Source organism: Hippoglossus hippoglossus, chromosome 16 (assembly GCF_009819705.1).
Source record: "Hippoglossus hippoglossus isolate fHipHip1 chromosome 16, fHipHip1.pri, whole genome shotgun sequence".
In the NCBI taxonomy this organism is placed as follows: Eukaryota; Metazoa; Chordata; class Actinopteri; order Pleuronectiformes; family Pleuronectidae; genus Hippoglossus; species Hippoglossus hippoglossus.
The window spans coordinates 19,256,180-19,274,653 of NC_047166.1; the positions used below are offsets into that span (position 1 = coordinate 19,256,180).

Genomic DNA, 18,474 nt, shown 5'->3' on the forward strand with positions numbered 1-18,474 from the left:
GAAGCCTATTTAGCCGGCTGGCTCAGTCTCTTTCTCTCTCTGCAGCTCCCACATGTGCTCCTGGGTTTTGTTTGGTATTTTTGTTCAGTTTTCCACAGGTTATATCTTCTACTCATGCACTACATTACCAATTTTTACTGACTTAGTAGCATCTTGTTTTCGTAAATTGTTTGATTAAATAAACACTCACTTTTTTTGACTGACAACCATTGGTGTGTTCTCATTCCTATTTTTGTTTGTCTGAACCGTGAGCCAGTTCATGACACTGTGACACAAAAACATTAGGCACGTGTTGTGCTGGAATATCTTTTAGCCAGGCTGACATTAGCTCTGTTGCATGAAACCCTTTTCCCCCCAAAAATATTATTTTTAGCTTATTCACATATAACTAAGTTAAGCATCATTATAATTTTATAATTTAAAACACAAAATGCTTGAACAAAACAGATACATAAGAAAAAGTTTTCTTTATTCAATTTGAAAAAGAAACTCCAACTATTTGTTATGTAGAAAACAGACACTTCTATACTTTTCTTTCACTGATGTCTCCACTGAGCTCGGAAAAGTGAACACAAATCTAGCTAACGATACAAACACATACATATCTAGACCATCACATTCTGCAATCACAAACAGTGGCTCAAAATAATCTCTTATACTTGCACTGACAACCAGATGCATCTGAGCGGAAAAAAATATCAGTTCAGTGAAAAACCTGGGAAAGGGACATATGGCAAATTACAAAATATTACAATGAGATATTGTTATGTTTAAAGGACCAAATAAAAATGACACTTTATTAATAATGGCACAATATAACACAATATCATTGTGGCAGTGTATTGTTTACTTGTGCCATTCCATTAAATTATGTCTTGCTACATTTCTACAACAACATACTAACACCTCCAATTAACATGCCCAAAAGTTGAATATGCTTTACAGCAGAGAACCAGCAGCAAGTTGTTTGCAAATGACACAACAACAAATTAAACAGCCAGCTTTGGATGTCTGATCTCCAAAGGTAGACTAGAAAATAATTGAGGAAAGTAAACACACACCGCTGGTAATTATATCTTACTTAACAGAGTTAAAGGCAGTGGAATCTTAACATACCTTGTTACCTTGATGAAAATGCCCTTCACACAAGGCAGTAAAAGCCAGTGGCCCAGCAGCATACAGCTGCTAACAGGAAAGGGTCTGCCTCATAAGAATTATAGCGTAACATTATAGATTCACTTTCCAGATAAATGTATAACTGTTGCACTTGTAAATAGTTCCAGTTAGAGAAAAACATGTATCTTTGCAGTTGTAACATATAAGAAAATAATTTTAAGATAATTCTCTCATAACAAAATACACCATTAAGTATTCTGATATTGCACCGCTCTTTGTAGTCAGGGCCATAAACATTGATTAGAGAGAGATTTAAAAAATGTACTTGACAAAAAATCCTTCACATTTTAGAGAGAGGGTTTCCAACTGCATTTCTATGTATATGAGAGATCAATAACATCAATAACATGAGAGTAATATGGCAAATATGATTGGCTGTACCAACAGGGGAAACTTTGCTTTGGTATTGGCTAAGTTCGGCAAACAATACTGTATGTAATTAAATAATATATAGGAAAACTAAGCCACACGGGTATCACACATACAGTAGACATTGAGCAATGAAAAAAAGGATCTTCTCTCTTGCTCTCCACAAAAAAGCTACATTGCATACTGTGAAAGGTAAAGACCCAGTGTTTTGACTATTACTAAAAACATGTTATATATTATTCTGCACATAAATAAATCTGAATTCTGGTATTGTCAGTAGAGAAATGATTTAGCACTTTCGTAGGAACATGAAATACACTTTCCATTCATTAATGACGGTTGCCATTGTGTTCTGACTCTGTGCTTCAAATAGTTTGTAAATCATTCAGAAGTCCCTGTGTTCTCTCTGCTGGGCAAGCAAAACATCTCTGTTAAAAGTTCAACAACATCTGCATTTGTAGGAACAAGCCAAGACATGTTCCAAACTCCTCTGGACAAAATGTATTCAAGCAGTTCACTACTCTAAATTGATTGTCTGGAACAACCATGACTCAACTTTTAAGTGAAACTGCACAGCAACAAACAGACACATTTTTTCTGTTAGGTCCTACACATAAGAACATCTGCAAATGGGCCCAGGAGGTTCTTGTTGAAGATGCATCTGACCCACACCAGGTAGGTAGTGAAAGGCTTAATGTTCTCTGAAAAAGTGTAGTTGTGCTGGGGAAGGATGTAAGGCATGTAGGTGTTCTCTCCTTGCTCCTGGATCCACACCTCGTACTTAACCTCTCTTACCTTCAGGTATTTTAGATTCCATGGGATCTGCCAGGATACTGTGAGTTTAGCCTCATTAGTGGTTTGTACTGTGGTCTGACAATGGGGTTCTCTGACTCGGCCTGGGTGGACTGTGCTGGCCGGCTTTGACTTCTTCAAGCTGGGCTTGGTCTTCCTGCCTTCATTGAGGACTTCCAGAAAGGAAGGGATGTCCACCAAAGTGTCCTGGTAGATCCGGAAAAGCCACTCTGGGTTGCGACAGCACAGGTGCCTGGGAACATCCTTACTGGCCAATATTCGCTCCTTCTCCTCTTTTTCTAAGTGAGCAATACCTCCTTGCTCCCAGGGTCTGTCAGGGTGGGTGATGGTGTTTTCCTCCTTGGTGTTCCTCCAGGAGATATAATGAAGGTCCATGCCTGGAAGGGAGGCAAGGGTTTTATAAGGTGTGTACTGCTCTGGGTTCACAGCAAAGGGGAACAGTTCCACCACAGCAGCTCCTCTGGGGAGGAACAGTGAGGTAATAAGCTGAGCTCCATGCATGCTGACTAACATGGAAGCACCACTAATCACCTGGATTATACTAGGAAATGACTGTTCCTCCAGGGATACTGTGACTACTCTCATTTGGAACTCCTGGGCCAGTGCCATAATTAGCTCTGCTTCATTAAGTATCAGCCTTGTTGTTGATCGGCTGAACACAACAATGTAGTCATCCTTCTTCTCTTTTTCCTTTTCTTCTTCTGTACTACCTCCATCTTTTTCTACCTCCTCCACTCTGGTGATGTTCATTTTCTCCATCAGGGCCCTAGCAAACTGCCGAACCTCGTTTCCTGACACCAAAATGTTGGCTTTAGGACCCTGCGGCTGCACAAACCCATATTGGTACCAAGTGGTCATCTTGGACAAGCCCACATAAGATTTGGTAAAACACATTAGCTTGCCAAAGTTTCTGAGCTGTTCTTTGAGTAGTGGCTGCTTGCCGCTAAGAAGTCGGTAGAGGTCAAAGTGTGGACCTTCACCCCAGCCCTCCATAAACACCAGACGAGCCTCATCGTCTAAGTCTGAATACTGTTTCATGGTATAGAAAGCAGGGAGCAGGTCATCGTGGAATACATGCATAAGGTTATCAGGATTAAACCTGTTTAGGATCAATGTCACATCTGGTACAAACACCGGTTTGGGCATGAACTTTAAAGCTGCAGCAGGGAGCTCTAAAAAGTTGAAGTATTGGGTGTTGTGATCCTCTACTGATGACAGGTCCAGCAGGGCAGGCTGGAACCGTCTAGATCCTAGGTTAGGCAACATGACAGAGGAATTGGAGTGGAAGAATACAAACTCCTCTGCCTCGGAGCAGTAGCAGAGGTAGTCAAAGCGGCAAATGCGGTCAGTGTGCATCTTGCCAGTGCAGACCATGTGTGTGCCATGCTCCTGAAGAGCCTGCAGGGCAACATGGTAATCGATGTGGGCTTGCGATAGCTCCTGGGACTGTCGCGTCATGTGCAATTCTTCCTCCAGGAGGGCAGCATGTTCACTCAGCTTGGAATACTTCCAAAGCAGAGCTGCGACCACTGAGACCAGCAGCCCGTTAAGTAGCGCACCCACGCTCATCCTGCAGCCTGTCACCGAAGCCCGCATCACTGCTGCTGCTGAGGACCCACCTCCGGGCTCCAACTGGTCTCTGACATTTGAGGGGAGCAACGAGACATCTGCTGCCAGACAACGACATAGGAAAAAGGGAGGAAAAGACAAAAGAGGGTGGAGCAGAGGGGGAAAAGGGGTAGGAAAGGACAGGGTAATGAAGAGAAAAGAAGAAAGCACAAGTTAAAAAACAGACTTGTCATAAAGCCAACCTAAGAACATATCAAACAGTCCTAATTACTAAAAGTCATTAGTGGATTACCATTTGGAGGATTTGAACAGCAGTGCTATGTATCTAAGCAATACAATCCAATGATTCATGACTGCAGGTTTCAGCTTTCACCTTTGGGATTTGTGGTCGTTTACCTCGGTGAGCAAATGAGATATTTTCCGAACCTGTCACCCTCCCTGGATATATCAAGACAAATTACACTGTGAGGAGCTACAGAGACAGGAACAACAGTATTGCCCTCAACTCTACTCATCTGCATACTGAGAGAACAAGTGAGTCATTGAAGGATCTAAATCAAACCAACAGCACACAGCCAACAGCTGCCTGCACACACAAGGCAACTAGCATGCTAAGTACTATCTGAGGGTTTAAAGTGGACATATGCAAAATGCAATTTTTCATGTCTTTTCAACCTAAATGTGTCCCTGCCTCCTTGTGTTTCTACCCACCCTCAACTTTGGAGAAAAGACCATCCGCTCTCGTCATATCATAGTCTGTCCAAATTAGTAAATCAGATCTTGCTCCCCTGTTGATGCCATTTGTGTCAATTTCAGTCTGGTGTCCTGTTCTTACAACACATTAACGGCAGAGGCGATAGGAAACATGGGATGAGATTCACACCAACCCAAGCTGCTATCGAGTCATCCTGTGTCAAGTCACCACACTTTTGGGCTGCACTGTCAAAAATAATGACATGGGAATGATAATTTGATCACATAGGATCAACTAAATGCCAGGACACGACAGCAGCCCTCCACTGCAAAATGAATGCCACTGTTGCTTTAGGACAGTGGCAGACGCACATTATATGCACGGTGTCCTTGTACCATGCCATATTACACTGCCGCATGTCCTCCCTCCTCACTCCCCTGCTGACCTGTGCTCACTTTACATGTTAACAATGAACACCAACACTAGTCACATGTTTGTAGGACATGAACAGTACTGAGGTTTATTTTGAGTTTATTTGATTCGTTTAAGAGTTTGAGACATGTATTTAAACACATTTGAAAAAAATAATCCAGCATTTTGCACGCTCGCCTTCACCTGCCACACACAACACGAGACAAAACGTGACGCACGCAGCCAGGACATCAGAGTTAAAATGACCGGAACGATCCCGATTCATGATCCGACATCATTGATTAATAAGTGATGTGATCGTCAGACCGGAGAGAAGTTCTTCCCTGCTCACTCAGGCAGTGTAGACAGTCTTATCTTTAAACATGGGTGCCCGAAATGATTTATTTTTCTTTAAATGTGTGATGTTTCCAAAAATAATAATACAAAAAAAATTGTGTTATATAATTGTGATTACAATATTGACCAAAATAATCGTGATAATAATTTTTACCATAATCGATCAGCCCATTAATATAATATATATAGAGAGAGAGATAATGAGCGGTATATACTGTATATTTTAATTTACATCTGCACCAAATTGCACACATTATTTTCTGAGAAAAAAGAAAAATGCTGGAAAAACACCTTGTCTTGCTATGTTAAAGAATGAAAGAAAATTCTGGCTCTGATCTGGATCAGGAGGCAGATGGTTCTCCCACCATGTTTTGTGTTAATCCCTTCAGTAGTTTTTGCACAGAGCACATACTAGAATATGGTAAACTCCTCTTTATTTTATAGACTATATTATTCTGTTATTATCCAGTTATCCTCTTAGATAATTTGCATTTTTGTTTTTTTCTCCATGGTTGTGGTACTCTCTCTCTTTCTGTTCCTCCTCTGTTTTCTTGCGTGCCAATCTCTGTTCTGCCGGAGCTGAGTATAGTCCCTGTGCTATTTTTGATATCCCAGCAAGTACAATATGTCGCTGCCAATTGAGTCAGTCTTTGTGATCAAGCTCAGTGAGACACATGGGCTACAGCTGTTGCAGAGAGAGGAGACAATGCAAACTGAATACACACACTTAGAATAACAATTTTTTTTTACTGCTGATAAACAAGCCATACTATTTTCTGATTTGTGATTAAAATACAAACTGTAGTTTTAGAGGATGCAGCAGATGCTACAAGGGGCATGACTTCACAAAGGTTTCCACTTTCCAGATAATGTAGTGAGGCCCTCTCTTGCTCTCAAGCTGTCCATTTTTTACCTTACAGACTCTTATAACCTGATTAAATCAGTTAACTGGACCAATCATTTTAAGGTCATACCTTGTTTCTTCCTTGAGTGTCTTAATCTGGTGGATACTGATTTAATTGGCCATAACTGACCATATAGCATCCACTACAGCTCCCTACTCCTTGTACAACTCAACACGACCTAGCAAATCTTACTCTTGGCTTCTCTGATATTAAATCCAAGTGTATCTCACAATTTTAATAAGTCTGAAGGTTTCTGTTTGGTCCTCCTAATTCCTTCAACACTGGCTGCAATGTAATATTTGACACTTATCTCTGGATCAACGACAAAGTCAAAAATATTATTGGGTCTTGTAGATTCCAGCTTAAGTTTATCTCTTTTCATCACCTGCTGGTTTAGAAAACAGTTGTACATGATCCACTCCTCTTGGTGACTATGGCTCAGAAGAGAGCAGGTCATCCACTATTCAGATTGGTGTTATGATGCCTGGTAACAGTCCATATGATCCCCAAATCCTCAATTTCCAGCAGTGCATGAATGAGATGTATCATAAGAGCTGTATGAATGGGTGGATGTGAGTAATGGGGGAAAGCACATTGAGGGATCATTGTAAATGCACACATTCTTGGCTTGATTGATATAACACACTTAACTCAGGGAACAGGCAGGGCTCCCTCCAGAGACAAGGCCCCATCAACCCTGTGCTTGCCTTCCTACACTGGCTCCCTGTTAAGATTTCATATTAAATTTAAATTGTATTGCTCACTTTTAAGGCCTTAGAAGACCTCACTCCTAAATACCTCTCACCTTTATTGACCTAGTATTTGGAATCTTGACCACTGAGATCTGTGAATGGAGCCCACATAACCCTAAACCTGGACTGTTAACAAGTAAGGATTATGATCAACAATGATTAATTTGTAGATTATTTCTCAATCAATTATTCACCTTTTACACAAAATGTCAGAAGATGGTGTATTCTTTCCAGTCGAAAATAAGGTATTTTCTGATATTTCATTTACTTTGATAATCTCATAGTACACGGTTGGGTTTTTCTTTAGTGAAAAGTCTTGACTTTACTGTGCAAAATGTCTTGAGGTAATGTTTGATGTGATTTGGAGCATCAACAAAAAAAGTAGCAGAGAGAGCAGCAAATCCTTTAGTTGGAGAAGATGGGAACAGAGAATGTCTGTCATGTTTGCTTTAAAAACAGAGAGAAAACATTTACAAAATAGCTTTCTGCGTACTGAATAATCATTGCAGCTCTATTTTAGACCTGGTCATGTTTCAAGATCTGAAAACAATTGTAGGAAACCTCCACTCTTTGTCTGCCATGTGTTTTGGACCAACCTTATTTGTATGATGGGTTTAGAGAGACCAGGGGATGAGCTGCATCTGCATGACTGTAACACTACAGATACAGACTATTGTTCAGAGCCCTGGCTTCCTTTTACATATTTATATATATTTTTAACCATTAGAATGCCATTCTTTACTGAATAACAACACGGCAAGAGTCAAAAGCTGTCAGAGTTTCCGTCGGCCTTGCATCAGGTAGGATGTAAGAAGAGAGTGACCCTGGATAAGCAGCAAATGTTATCAACAGGGAGAAAACTGGGCTAAAGCATAAAGAAGAAATGCAGGTCTGTCTTGAAGACCAATATTTCATCTCACATCCTTCAAACATCACTTACTGTGTAAGTAAGGGAAGACAGATTAATGCTATAGTATTTCCCATGACAAAATGCCATGGAGAGCACAGTGGATGTGAATTAAAGCACCAGAGACATCAGATACTATAGCATCCCCTCGGTGCTGACACAGCAGTCAAAATGAAGTGAAGTGAAGTGTGAAGAGGAAGCTGTTAGGCTAACATTAGGATGCATGCTCCTTCAGTCTGCAAGGACAAGGCCACCACAAGGCGCACAATGCCAGCAGTGCTGTCTAATCCTTCTCAGTGCACACTGGTTCCCACAGGGACGCCTGTGAATGCCCGCTGCAGTTTGTCCGAGCCAAGACATAGAAAGCTTGGAAATGTCAAAGCCACTGCAAGCCACCATAGCACGCACAAATCGTTCTCATGCAGGACCCAAAAAGAGAACCAGGGCCTCATTTCTAAAAACGTGTATTGGATTCATGCTCAAAGTGCACACGTGCGTGCCAATGCCCAACTGAGGGCAACTTTCCCTTCATTAGTCAAAGTCAATCGTGCATATGGGGATCTGCCTCATATCCCGCTCAAACCATAATTGGTCACTGCAAAGCACCTCATGAATGTTAAATGGCCACACTGATCACTAGTTATGGAGAATCAGCCACAAGAAGTTCTTTTCTGACACCGAAATAGAGGTGCTTGTGAGGGACGTATTGTTTAGAGGCCACAGCAGTGGTATCGCTAATAAAAGAAAAAGCACTGAGTGGTAACGTGTTGCTGATGCGGTTAATGCAGTAAGACAGGAAGGACAGAGGGCAGAGAAAAAAAAAAGTAGTCGGATTTAATGATGGAGGCAAAAAGAGAATCGCTTCACACCGTCAAAACGTGACGGAACTTGTTGTATCAACTACACATTTTAATAATCCAAAACTGCAAGCATCATTCAATTTATGAAAGGCTGCAATATCCACCATCTATAATATTTAAGAGAATTATATTATTCCCAATAGAGACTTTAGGCAGAGAGATAAACATACATGTACACATTATCATATCAAAACACATACCTGTCGGCTTATCAACCCATTGTAGTGAGTACTTGTGTTTGTACTGGGATGGTGCGGTTATGTCTGTCTAATGCTGGACTCAGTTCAGCACATAGATCTTAGACAACAGCTCCAGAGAATCTGAATTGACTGAGGAGCCAGTCATTGTCATTGCTAGGAAATCTTCGTGGTCGCTGAACACTCGTTCTATTCCCCTCCTTCTATTCACGTACTTCTCAAACCGTGCCAGTGCATCACGCAGCATTACGCACGTATTTATGTTATGGTATTTATCGGATTGATGACATCAAACCTTAACAAATTGATAACGACAATCATTGAGATCCTGACCTCCACCCCAGGGATATCATTTGGAAATGGAAGTTTGAAGGTGAACACAGTTTATTCATTTTTTGTAAGTGGTCTCCAGTGAGCTCTGTGCAGCTGATGGCCCGGTAATGTTCACTGCAGCTATTTTACAAAACAATCATAAACTTCATATGGTCATAAAAAACATCCTACTAGCACGGTGTTGGAAGATGCTATAACTATTCATCGCTCACTTCTGTAACTTAAATGGTATCGGAGTGTAATTTGCTTTAAGACGTCTTATATCTTTTACCACTTATGTTTGCTTATGGAACAGTTGTGCCTCACAAGCACAAATAACACTGCTGGTTTAATGTTCATGATAAAGTGGATCAATCATTTGGCTTCAATTCACCACCTCACATCTGCATCACCACTTTCCCATCTTCAAAATGTTTGTATGAACGGGTCAGAGTTGGTGTACAAGTTTTCAGATCTCTCAGACCCCATTTATACACAGCAGCTATAAATGAGACCCCAGGACATTATTTGCACTTTTCTACATCAAAGCCTGCTTCTGTGCTTGTGACTGTCCAATTTGCTCATGCAAGCTCTATTTTGAGGCGTTTTATCTGATCAGCAGTGCCCTGGAATACAAATATTAAAATAAGGAAAAAGGTGGCAGTAGTTCCTATTATAATGAAATGTGAACAGAACTATTCCAGCACAAGAGCTCTATATCTATATTCTATGAATGGGTATGTACACTGTTAAATAGCCCACTGATTATGTATCCAGGTATCTAAATCTGACACTTCCTCCATCCGGATACAGCAAACTACCCTGAGGTCGTGCTTTGCCTCCACCAGTCAGACACTACCAACACCTGTGCTCCCTCATCTTGTTTTACACAAGTCTACCAAACCTAAGTTTGAGCCCAGTACGTGAACCTGGTTCCACAAATAAAAAAAGGGAAGCAGTCTAAAATGTCTTGGTTTCAATCAATTCAGAGAGAATATTTGGGAAATTATGGCAAAAATGTCAACTCTACTATTGTGGTTTGGGGATTTTTCTATCATTTTATTTACCTTCTTCACGGCCAAGACACTTCAGACGTCTTCCACAGGACACACATCTACACAGTGGAGTTGTAGTGTGTAGTTGCCTGGTGTGAATTATTAGTGAGCTGTGTGTTTATACTGACATGTACATTTGAATTGCTCCTTTAGCCAATTCCTCTTTTGAATGCCCTTTATCTCAACACTGTGACAAATGTCAGTCACCAACAATGGACGACGGCATCGTCCATCAGCCCAAACTTGACCGTCACGTCTCCTTGACCATGTTCACATAAAATCCTCATCATTCTACATAAAATATATTCTGAAAGACCGCCATGCGTAGTGAAGTGTCTGTCACTCAACGCTTTCTCAGTGCTGCCTTCAAGGCTGCTACTGAAGCTCAGGCTTCCCCAGTGTTACTGGTTAGCATATCTGTGTGCTCTGGAGATAATAAGCACCCCAATGATGCGGTGGAAGGCGGCACAGGGCAGACTGGAGAGCCTTCTGAATTTTAATGAGAATCCTGGAAAGCCGAAGCTAAGGGGGCTGTGGGAGGGCAATGGCAGCAGTAGTCTTGCGTTGAAGCTGCTCATTTGTTCCCTGGTTTAACCATCCCCCCATATTGGAGGTAACCTTCTCTCTTTCTCTGCAGTTCTTCCTCCATTTCCTCCCCTTTCAAATCAAATCAGAGAGCCCTGGCAGGCCTCTTCAAAAGAGGAATTAAAGAGAGAAGATAGGATATCAATTTAGTCCTTGTTCTCCCTCCCTCTACCTGCTTGTGTCTCCCTTTGGCCACTTGATTTCTGATCTCTTCTGGCTGTGATGATGCCTCCTTCTCCATTGTCGTCTTTATTCCTGGACCACATGTGGCCCGTCAGGTTTGATCAAGTCGCTCGGAACTCTGTGACACTATGGAGAAATAATGGCCCAACTACAAAGTCTCACACCCCTTCTCTCCCTTTGCATCTCTTTCTCAAACATGCTTGCACACACACACAGAGAGAGTTTTGTTACATAAAGGTAATGACATTCAGTCTGGTGGTGAAAAATGGGCTAGCTGCTTCACAATGACTGGCAGTGAGTGTCATAAAATGCCCTTGGTCTCTCATTAAGACACATCACATGTCTGACTACTCGCATCTTCCAAACAGACTGATTACTCTTCTGATTGATAGCCTGCTACTCTGTAATATTTTTGTAATCTTTTGCTACATTGTTCTCTACGAATGACCCTCTTTGCAGTCTGAAATCGACCATAGACCAAGACTGTACACTGCATCTTGTCTCTTCTCACAAGAGGCACAGGGGAAACTGAGGCTAATGTGGACGACCTGCAGAATGTGCATGTTGGTGTGGAAGTGACAGACAGTCAAATAGGAACAAATTGAGAAGGACGTCCCCTAAAAACACCACCGCACAGCACTTCAGCATCGCCTCAGGACAACAGGCAATATTCCAGAGAGGGACAGAAATAGAATAGGATGGCTGGGTGTACACATGAAGATATCTGCATGAGCTCTAAAGATGCTGACACCATCCATTTCAGAAACTTGGGTAACCTGAGAATTGGGAAGGATTTTCATCCTGTTCAACTCTCTGTGGGAGACAGAACCTCCTGTGAGGTCTGCTGGCTTTTAACTACCCCTGAGGGCATATATATTCCAATTTAGATATTGACTCATGAGCTTGGTGTTAGTTGTACACATGGTATACAAGTCATAAGAACGCCACTGTGAGGAAAAGGACAACATGGGTGCTAATATTAAGGTATGAAGGTGTCTAGAAGCCACAAAGACTATCAATTAAGCAAGCTAGCAGGCCGGTAATGCAAGAAATTAAAATCAATATCACTCTGACACAGACAGGAAAAACTCAATATGACTACAGTTACAACATATTAATTGTCCATCCAACGAAAAATGAACTTCCAGGACCCTGACCCATCTCTGCAAACACAAAGCAACGCTTGAACTTGGAGCTTTCTGAAAATGTGCATTGAGAAAATTGTAAATATGAGCCAATTTAAAAAGGCAGCAATGGCCAGTGACCACATGCTGCACAATTCTGTTTTATAACATCCAGTGTCTGTCAACTTTAAGTGACATTGCATGTCAGAGGACACATATGGTGCCACAACCTCCCGGACCAAGATGACAAATCCTTACTAACTCGGACCCAGAAGGACCAAATGGTTGCCAATGAGCTGTGGGCTGTTCTTTCGTTTGAGTCAAGTCATAATGGGCTCATTCCTTCATCCTAGGACAGAAAACAAACAATGCTGTTTGTGGTTGTTTATTTCTATACCAACAAGGGCCACTCAGTGCAACAATAAGCCCACACTCAAAAATAACAGGTGAGCCAAACTGAGGGAAGTGCTTTCATGTAGGATCTTTCAGCTTTGAAGACAAAAGATGAAAACTAATTGGTTTATTTAGCAAATATACATCTAGTTAACTCCCCTACCTCCAGTTGTATGAATCACTGCACAGTTGACTTCGCAACCAGATATGTCCTCCACAATAGTCATCTAATAGCATAAACCACTTACATAAAGTGTTACATTTACCAACCACACAGACAAAACCCAAGAAAAGTGGAGCTGGGTGTCAGTTTCTAATTGGAAAACAAATCAAAAAGTATTTTGTTGGAACATATTTTAACAAACAAGCGGACACAACCTAAAATGACAACAGCCTACTCTGGTCTGAACAGGCCTGAAGATTTGATGCACATCACTTCAGCTCATCCACAAGCCTCTTGAGCTTTGATCACTGAAAAAAAGCATAACATGTCCTAAAAGAGTGCGCGTTTTAGATACGGCACATTCTGTTTTCTAACAACCACTGAACCACATACTGTTTGAGTGCATCCGCTGTGACACTTAGAAAAGCCATGCAAGTCAATTCTGCTCCAGAGGAGTTGGAAATACATGAATATCAGTTATTCACAGAGGGTGGTCCAAACTCATTTTCTCCTGCACTTGTCAGCATTCCACTTTAGTAAGAAAAAATTCCCGCAGAATGGATTTGAATTATTCCTAAAGTCTAGAGCAGAAATGCAGACTACAGTTCCAATATAATGTGAAGAGCTGCAGGCCTGTAACACAAGACCCTGTTCAACATCTATACTGATTTCGGACATGAAGCAGAGAAGGAAAAACAAAGGAAACAGACAAGCAGGAGTATGTATACTGTGTATATATATATATATTTTTAAAAAAACATCCTCGGATTTCAGCAGATTTCTGTGAGGTTGTCATTCCTATTTATTTTGGCTGAGTCAAAGAAGTCACTGAAGAGTATAACAAACTCCAGGGAGATAAAATACCATCTCACCTGGGAGCCGACTGACTATAAATACCATACAGGCAGCAGTTATGGTGTTTTCATTTTCAAAGCATTGGTGTCTCATTGTGGAACAGACACAAGGAGGCTAGTTAAAGCAGGTCAACCTGTGAGCCTGTTTAAATTGCTTAAACTGTTCAGTTAGCACAGGAGAAGTAAATTAATCAAATAAAAAGCGACTATTCTTGGATTTGTGACCTGAAACCTGTATTTACATTAACACTGGGGAGCTGGATACTGGAGTGTCTTCTCAAACTTATTTTACTGCGACTTAATCTGTGCATTACAGTTCTGCTGTATTGGTAAAGACAAGGATCCACAAACACACATTAGTTACTATGATCAAACTGGTGGAAAGAATATTACAAACAGCTATGTTGTGGAATAAATGTTGTATTCTTCCTCTTTTCAAATAAAAACTGTTTTTCATTTCAATGCTGGCTTCCATAGATGATCATTAACTGGAGGTCATCTTCTACCCTCCCTGCTGTCCTCCTCATCCCTGTCTACAGCTGGAATAGAACACACATTGAAATGTCGTTGATTTAAAACGAGTTGAGCTATTTCAAAATGTCATACCAATTCTTCCTGAACATGCACTGGTGACAAGAATCGACTCATTCATTGAAACAACAGCAGGAAAACAACATTCATCAAAACCTACATGCATGAAGTTATTTGCTATATTTTTAGACACATGTAAAATGGTATTGAAGCGGCTGGACACGTTGCTTCCTGTGATGTGCCAACATCTGCAAAGCCCCGTCAGGCTGAGATGTGGATCCAGGATCGATCCTGAGATCCAGATCAACACAGATACAATGTGATCTGCAATTACCTGAGGTGTCGGTGGAAGGTTGTTTCGTCAGTGAGTGTTAGCTGGTTCGGGCAGCATCGGCGGCTCAGTGTGGAGCAGTCAGGGCACAGACGAGGAGAGGAAAGGAAAAGACGAACACCGGCGAACCGATGGGGCTGATGGATAAAAACCACCGGCGTGTTCAGTCATTGGAGCCTCCGCACTTCAGCCGGAGCTGCTCGGTGTTGTTGACGCGCTAGCCGGGCTCTGTCAGCGGCAGAGAGAGGCGCTGTGCTCCGGTCCGCTGTGTCCTGTCTCCACCTACCGCCGAGGGGAAATCCCGCGCTCTCCTCTCGCGATGACACCCGTGGTCACGTGTGCAGCTGACGCGAGACAGAGTCAGAGAAGAAGCGTCTGATCGTTTTCATAAGAAAACATCACAGTGTGAAGCCACTCTAATAAATATGTACTGTAAATGTAAACGTATGTTAGCATTAGCGTACCAATAATAATCCAGCAGTCATTAACGTATTGTATTAGATAGATAGATAGATAGACAGATAGATAGACTGATTGATTGATTGATTGATTGATTGATTGATTGATTGATTGAGCGATTGTTTAACTGTACATGTATCATGTTGTATATGCTCACAGATTTTTTTAATCTGCTACTGACAACTAGCATCAATGGTTGAGTAGATATAATCAAAAACCCTAACCCTAAACTTTAAATAATAACTAATAATTAATTAAGCCTCTTGGGTGAGAGGTGAAACTTATTTATATGAAACACAAGCAAGTCCAGTTGCCTTTTTTCACATGTACAACTCATTATGATGGCTTTAACTCTGTTGTTTTTGTTCAGAATTTCTCAGTGGGGGTAGAAGTTCCTAACTAATTTTATTAACTTTTAATTGGATAGGCACATTCAGCAGATGTGATGGAGAGGAAATATGAGCTGATCCCATCAGAACATCCACCGTAGATTTTGTCCATCAAACCAAATCCTGTAAATATCCTGAGGTCAAATTGCAAGTTTGAGACTATAGTATAATCACACTGTGCGGGGGCAAGCAACACTCCCATCTTGAGTTTGAAAAAAGAAAAGCAAGTAAGTTTGCCAGTATTGTTTTTATTGCCTGGGCAATGGCATTATATTAAAAGCACTGGAGCTATGTCAGTAAGCACACAAATTAAAGACATGGCCTGAACATTTCATAAAAATGTACTTCAAGATAGATGGTAAATGAAAAGAAAAACATCATGAATTGACTTGGTAAGTTTCCACCACAAGCATCCACAACAGCTTCAGTGCTCCACACCATAGATTCTGAAGGTGTGCTGGAGAGATGAGCAGAGATCTTCCAAAATCTGTCATTCCGAATGTTGATGATGGTGGTGGTAGAGAGCTCTGTCAATCATGTCTCACTTAAACCTCCCAAAGGTGTTTCTGTGGGTTTAGATCTGGTGACTGTGACGACCCCAGCGTTGGGGATCATTTTCAACCCTGATCAAACATAGTGCTACTGAAGCTCCTACAACCGGATAATGAATCCCTTTCCAAAACCATAGTCCTCACATCTTGATCCTAAATCCAGTTCAACTAGTCCTGTTCAGCAGTAACATGTGAAACTGCTTAACTGTATCATACATGTGCATTGAAGGACCTACATCCCTCAGAGATGCAGCAAATCCTTAATTATGGCTGTATTCCAATTATGTGTGAAAGCTAGCGGATGCTGGCACGGGTAAGGGGACATTTAAATGGAACTTGGCCATCATTAATGTTATTTCATTTATCAGATTAACTAATACAAATTGCAATTTACAGAAAAAACCCAGAAGTGAAATAAATATTTCTTGCGACCATGTTTGTCTCAACTTTGTTTGTCTGTTCCATCATCCATGATGTTTGTGATTAGAGCTCCGTGGAGGTCGGACCAGGCACATGGTTTAAATTGCCACCAGATTGTTTTGATGATTTGATTATTTTTATTTCACCATATTGGACTGAAACTGACATTCACCAGGTGTTGTGGGTACTAACCTCTGTCATAGCAACAACATTCCTTAAATATTTTCCTGTTTCGCAAAAGTAAAAGCACAACATTTGTTTTGTTGTTGCAATGCTTTTCATGAGCTTAATTACATAGCTCTAATTTTGAAAACTTGAACTTGAACTTGAATCTGAAGATTGCCTGAAATAGCCAACATGCAATTTACGGGAAAAAACCTGCAGTTCAGTAAATCATTCAAAATTGTATATAAACCACACACATTAACAATAATAGAGCCAATTCAGTTTTCATTTTAACCATAAAATCTTTGCTGCAGATAAACCAGGTAGGATGAACAGAAAGTTTTCTAACTTCATTCTTCAACATAGACCATTAATAAAAAGCTCTGCACACAACGTTTAGCACACAAACAATAAAATGTTACAATATATTGAAGAACTGTTTGAGTAGGACTCACTTATGACAAGGAGTAATTCCGGAGCATTAACACAGACCAAGAGAAGAGTCTGTTCCACACGGTCAGGTTTAGAACAAGCACTGCACTGCTTATTTACATAATATCTTCTCAGTCAGGTATTATTGTAAACAGCCAGTGATGCCTGCAAACAAACGCCACATTTTTCTTTTTATTAAGTCACAGAAAACCAGATCATTCTAAAATAAAGGTCATAACGAAAGTCTGTTTCTGTCTGTGTCACTAGATGTCACTGTGCGCCATTTATTGGGAAGACCACGCAACACTAACAGCCAATGGATCCAGTGAACGAAAACAGAAATGCTATGGAAATGCTTTGGAAATGCATGCATGTATGAAAGGAAAATAATGGATACAAAAATGAACATGTGACTCATCATCACATGTTGTGTTGTCCTTGTATTTTTATTCGATTGGAGACTATTGGGGGTAACATGTTGCGCCTCCTGGTATTCATTCTCTCAGAATGTCATTTTAACACTCTCCTTGTTCAGCCTGTCATCCCCTCCCCAGGAACACACTGTGTTTTTATTGTTCTCTAAATGCTTCTTCAGCCTTTCCCCATTCAAAGACAGTTTGACGTCACAGCTGCGGTTAGTGATGCGCTCGTGTTGCCTTCAGGTGTTCTTCGTAAGGATCACACTCCAAACTCCGTGACTGTAAATAAAACAATTTGCCACACACGTAAACCCATCTTAGCCAAGCAGAAATTGCACAAATTATAAAATAAGTCAAATTATTATTAATAGCGTTCAATCTGTATTTTTGATACAGAAATAAAACACACTGTGATTGTTTTAAATGTAAATATGGGCTTCAATGTTTTTGTGCCATGCATAGTGTGTCTCCTGAAGCACTTTTGGATTGCGAGTGTGATTCGCCGTGGAATCCAGGAACAAGTGTGACAGTGTTTGAAACGTCGGCACGTTCTTTCGAGCACGTGAAGGCAGCATCGCAGCCACGGCTGGGAGGATGCAACCATTGCGATCAGTGCTGCCGCTGCCAACGATGCAAGTCCTGGTTTTACGGATGAACCCCGGGCACGGGCACCTCCTGCGTGCCGCGGTCACCCCACAGAGGCTGCACCACCCCCGTCTGCTCTGATAATTCGCCCTCAATCCACTTCAGGAGCCGACAGACCCCAGGCACCCGGCGGAGACCGGACTCAGGGCTTTATGTTTACCGAGCAGAAGCTGCGAGAGGTGAGCCGAGCGAGTCGTAGTAACTTTAGCTTGCTACATGCTACATGCTAGCGGCGGCTAGCAGGGAGATATGTGACCCAGCACCTGTTCACCTGTGCGGCCAGCGCTCCGTCCCGGGGCTGAAATGTGTTCGTGTGGTGATTATTGTCGGGTGGGTTTGTGAATTAGCCGCCAGCGGTTCAACGTTACTGACGGAGAGCGGCTAGCGTCAGTCTGTCAGGAAGCTAGCCCTGATCAATCAATGAACGACGAGCTAGCCCCCTGGTAACATTAG

The 18,474-nt window shown here is 41.4% G+C and overlaps 2 protein-coding genes across 3 annotated transcripts in view; one reads left to right on the plus strand and one right to left on the minus strand.

Moving 5' to 3' along the window:
* Positions 1 to 448: 448 nt before the first annotated feature.
* On the minus strand, positions 449 to 14,839 carry pomgnt2 (protein O-linked mannose N-acetylglucosaminyltransferase 2 (beta 1,4-)). Of its 2 annotated transcripts, none has more exons than XM_034609932.1 (2): positions 14,545 to 14,839; positions 449 to 4,025 (listed from the first exon to the last, which is right to left on the minus strand). In XM_034609932.1, the coding sequence occupies exon 2, from the start codon at positions 3,952 to 3,954 to the stop codon at positions 2,146 to 2,148; it is 1,809 nt and encodes a 602-aa protein (XP_034465823.1). In that variant the 5' UTR covers positions 3,955 to 4,025; positions 14,545 to 14,839; the 3' UTR covers positions 449 to 2,145. The 2 variants fall into 2 exon arrangements, with proteins under 2 accessions (XP_034465823.1, XP_034465824.1); XM_034609933.1 differs by having other exon boundaries at positions 449 to 4,028.
* A 3,106-nt stretch (positions 14,840 to 17,945) lies between these two features.
* The window catches only part of snrka (SNF related kinase a), a 40,293-nt gene continuing 39,764 nt past the window's right edge, over positions 17,946 to 18,474 (plus strand). Inside the window, exon 1 of the mRNA XM_034609928.1 lies at positions 17,946 to 18,200. The gene's annotated coding sequence lies outside the window, so the exon portion shown is untranslated. The remainder of the gene's footprint in view (positions 18,201 to 18,474) is intronic.

What these genes read in the sequence shown, in the direction of transcription:
- pomgnt2 (XM_034609932.1), bottom strand. Translation starts at nt 3,954, where the DNA reads ATGCGGGCTTCGGTGACAGGCTGCAGGATGAGCGTGGGTGCGCTACTT.